Consider the following 3647-nt stretch of genomic DNA (forward strand, 5'->3'; position numbering starts at 1 on the left):
TCGCGGCCCTCAGCCCCGCCCGGCACTTACAGATACTGGCCGGCGCCTGGCGCCCGCCACAGCTGCGCGCCCCTCCGCGGCCCGGAGGCCTCCACGGTCACCGCCACGCTGCTCCCCGCGTACGTCCCGTCACATTGTGCTTGTGTGGGCCCTCGCCGGCCGCTGGCCCCGCAGGTGGAAAACAGCCAAGACCGCTCGGTGCCTGCGGGCAAGGAGAGAGCAAAGGGCCTCGATCTCCCGGCCGGGCTTGCGGGGTCTAGGAACGGTGAGCAGGAGAGAAGGGAGGAGCCTGGAGCTCACCGGGATACTTCAGCGGGGAGGCTGGCTCCAAGCCGCGAGGCGAGACCCTGACTTTCGCGTCCCGGGGGCTGGGAGTCGGCACCGGCGGGGACGAGGGGGGCAGGAGAGGCGCCTGGGACCCCGGGCTGGAGCAGAGAATGGCGCCTGAAAGGTGACAGGGGACCAGCAGTGTGGAGAGAGGGCGCCCGATGTTAAAGGGGGCAGGGGCGTAGGTGATAGGCACGGAGATGACCCGCAGCAGCACTCCCGCGGCTCGCGGCCACACCCCAACCCGCCCAGCCCGCCACCAAGCTCTGGTCGCTGAGCCCAGCGGGGCGCCCGGATACCTCCGTCAGTTTCTCTCTTCGAGAGCCCTTCCCAGTGAATGACTCGGGGCCGCACCGAGTTCGGTCCTGCAGGTCCCCCCATCCTTTCACGGCCTTAGACCGGTGGCCCCACAGCCAGGCCGTGCTGGGACCCCAGAGCTGGTTCCTCCTTTCCAAGTTGCGTGATCCCGGCCGTCGGATCCCCGCGCGCTCCACGCTTCTCCGCCCGCACTCCAGGAGCACGGACCCGAGAACTTTGGCCTCAAGGGTTCGAGGCTTCTGGTGGAATCTCTAGGACCCGGCCTGCTGCAACCGCCATCCCCAAGCCTAGGAAGGTGCTTCTGGCTAGTCCGCTCCCTAGCTGCCCACGGCACTTACCCGCGGCTCCAAGCCACAGCAGCAGCCGGCCCGGGCGGCCCATCGCCCGCTCGGTCGGCCCCACCTGAGGTCCACAGCCCAGAACTGGCCGCCGCAGCCCTGGCCGCCGCTTACGGGAGTGCCCAGCGGCGGGCAAGACGAGCAGACCTACAGCCGGCCTGGCCACGCCCACCTCAGACCCCAGGATGCCGAAGGAGGAAAGGGCGGGGCGTGTGGGCAGCGAGGTCCTCCTGCTTCCGGGAGGAGCCCCGCGGAGCCCCCCACCGGGAGCTCTCGTCTCCAGCCGTCAGGTCTGTCGCAGGCTGCCGGGGCCTGGGGTGGGCCTGAGGTAGGGGGGGAGGTGTCCTTCCCTCAAAGTGGGAGCCACACCCCAGCTTCTGGTTCTCTGACGACAGGAGCAGTGAGGTGTGCTTCATCGGTGGTGGTTATGGCTGTGTGCGGGTATTATCACACATGGGGAAAACTTCTTTTTTTTGAGGGGGAAAATACTCTTTAAACTGCCCCTAGTAAGGCCTCATTTTTTGTGTCTTTCAGTGGCTATGTGACTGCAAGGCTGAACCTCCCTGATTCTCTCAGAAGCATGGATCTTTGTGCTATCCGTGCACATCTTCGCACTGTGATGGAGTAAAAGACTGGACCAGATGTCTGAAGACCCGAGTGCTAGTAGAGCATCTCTAGTCAATAGGTGACGTCGCACAGGCCCCAAGGGCTCTGAGCGCTTCCCCACCACCTGTAAAATCACATGAAGGAAAACTACTCTGTAAACTGCAAGTCCTCAATCTTTTGCTCTAAATACTAATTTGAAAGGCTGAGAGCCGGGCTCGGTGGCTCAGCCTGTAATCCCGCGCCTTTGGGAGGCTGAGGTGAGTGGATTGCCTGAGCCCGCGGGTTCGAGACCCACCCGGGCAACTTGGCGAGACCTCATCTCTACAATAAGTCAAAAATTAGCCGGGCGTGGTAGCGCGCGCCTGTAGTTCCAGCTACTTGGAAGGCTGAGGCAGCAGGATCGCCGGAGCCCAGCAGGTCAAGGCTGCGGTGGCCGGGAGCGACCACTGCACTCCAGTCTGGGCGACAGAGTGAGACTCCAACTCAAAAAAAAAAAAGAAAAAAGAAAGGCTGAGGCCTATGTTTAATATAAGACAGTTGAGCCGGGCTTGGTGGCTCAGCTCGGTGGCTCAGCCTGGAATCCGGCGCCTTTGGGAGGCTGAGGTGAGTGGATTGCCTGAGCCCGCGGGTTAGAGACCTGCCTGGGCAGCGAGACCTCATCTCTACAATAAATCAAAAAATCAGCTGGGCGTGGTAGCACATGCCTGTAATTCCGGCTGCTTGTAAGGCTGAGGCGGAAGGATCGCTGGAGCTCAGCAGGTCAAGGCTGCGGTGGCCGGGAGCGGCCACTGCACTCCAGTCTGGGTGACAGATTGAGACTCCAACTCAAAAAAAAAAAAAAAAAAAAATATATATATATATATGTATATATATATATGACACTTGAAAAAACAAATTACGGTAGTTAGCAAGATGGTAAAGTCTGAATGTATAATGTTAGGTATAGACACAACAGTGATTTGTAAAAACTCTAGTATCCATGCCCTAGTTAACTCTGTAGATACTGCACTATGAGGTCACAGAATTAACTCTGCAAGATCCCTGTAAGCCATTGATTCTATTGTGGTTAGTTTTGGACAACAGCATCAGAATCACCTGGAAACTTGTTAGAAATGCAAATTCTTGCTGGGTGCCGTGGCTCATGTCTAGAATCCCAGCACATTGTGAAGTGGAGGCAAGAGGATTGCCTGGGCCCAGGGATTCGAGACCAGCCTGGGCAACTTGGAGAGAGAACTCTCTCTACAATAAATTTTTTAAAAATTAGCCAGGCGTAGTGGCACACACCTGTGGTTCCAGCTACTTGGAAGGCTGAAGTAGAAGGATAACCTAAGCTTAGCAAGTCGAGGCTGTGGTGGCCATGAGCATGTTACTACACTCCAGCCTGGGTGAGAGTGAGACTCCAACTAAAAAGAAAAAAGAAATGCAAATTCTTGGGTCTCACCCCAGACCGAAACAAGTGGTAGATGCAGCAATCTTTTTTTTTGGAGTTGGCGTCTCACTCTGTTGTCCAGGCTGGAGTGCAGTGACATACTCACGGCCACCCCAGCGTCAACCTGCTGGGCTCTGGCAATCTTTCTGCCTCAGCCTTTCAAGTAGCAAGAACTACCATGCCTGGCGTGCGCTACCACATCTCGCCAAGTTGCCTGGTCTGGTCTCAAACCTGCAGGCTCAGGCAATCCACTCGCCTTAACCTCCCAAAGTGCTGGGATTATAGGCAGAGACACCGAGCCCAGGCCAGCAATCTGTTTTAATGCACAGTCCAGGTGATTTTTGTCACCTAAGTTTAAGAACTATTGGTATTTGTAGATACAATAGTTGCTTAATTAAACCTATTGTGTAATTCCGTGTGCAGCAGCTCCATTCACCAGCAGTGGGTTCTTTCTACCTACTGACAGGGCTGGTACACTGCACTCACCCTGATGACCTAAAACAATGATAGTAAGACATTCGTTCCACTTAGCAAATGACAGTGAAGAGTGCCTAAGTGTTAGAATTCAGACAGCCGGACTCGGTGGCTCAGCCTGTAATCCTGCGCCTTTGGGAGGCTGAGGTGAGTGG

General features: G+C 56.8%; 1 protein-coding gene across 1 annotated transcript in view; it reads right to left on the reverse strand.

Annotated features, from left to right (window-relative positions):
• Window positions 1–1038, reverse strand: part of LTK (leukocyte receptor tyrosine kinase) — a 9837-nt gene extending 8799 nt beyond the window's left edge. Inside the window, exons 1-3 of the mRNA XM_008056408.2 lie at window positions 984–1038; window positions 301–444; window positions 31–202 (exon numbers count right to left, since the gene is read on the reverse strand). Coding sequence (XP_008054599.1) covers window positions 31–202; window positions 301–444; window positions 984–1026 — 359 coding nt within the window. The 5' untranslated portion in view covers window positions 1027–1038. The remainder of the gene's footprint in view (window positions 1–30; window positions 203–300; window positions 445–983) is intronic.
• Between the last annotated feature and the right edge of the window lie 2609 nt (window positions 1039–3647).

This window comes from Carlito syrichta, unplaced genomic scaffold (assembly GCF_000164805.1).
Source record: "Carlito syrichta isolate Samal-C Ts95f unplaced genomic scaffold, Tarsius_syrichta-2.0.1 Scaffold302349, whole genome shotgun sequence".
Taxonomy (NCBI): domain Eukaryota; kingdom Metazoa; phylum Chordata; class Mammalia; order Primates; family Tarsiidae; genus Carlito; species Carlito syrichta.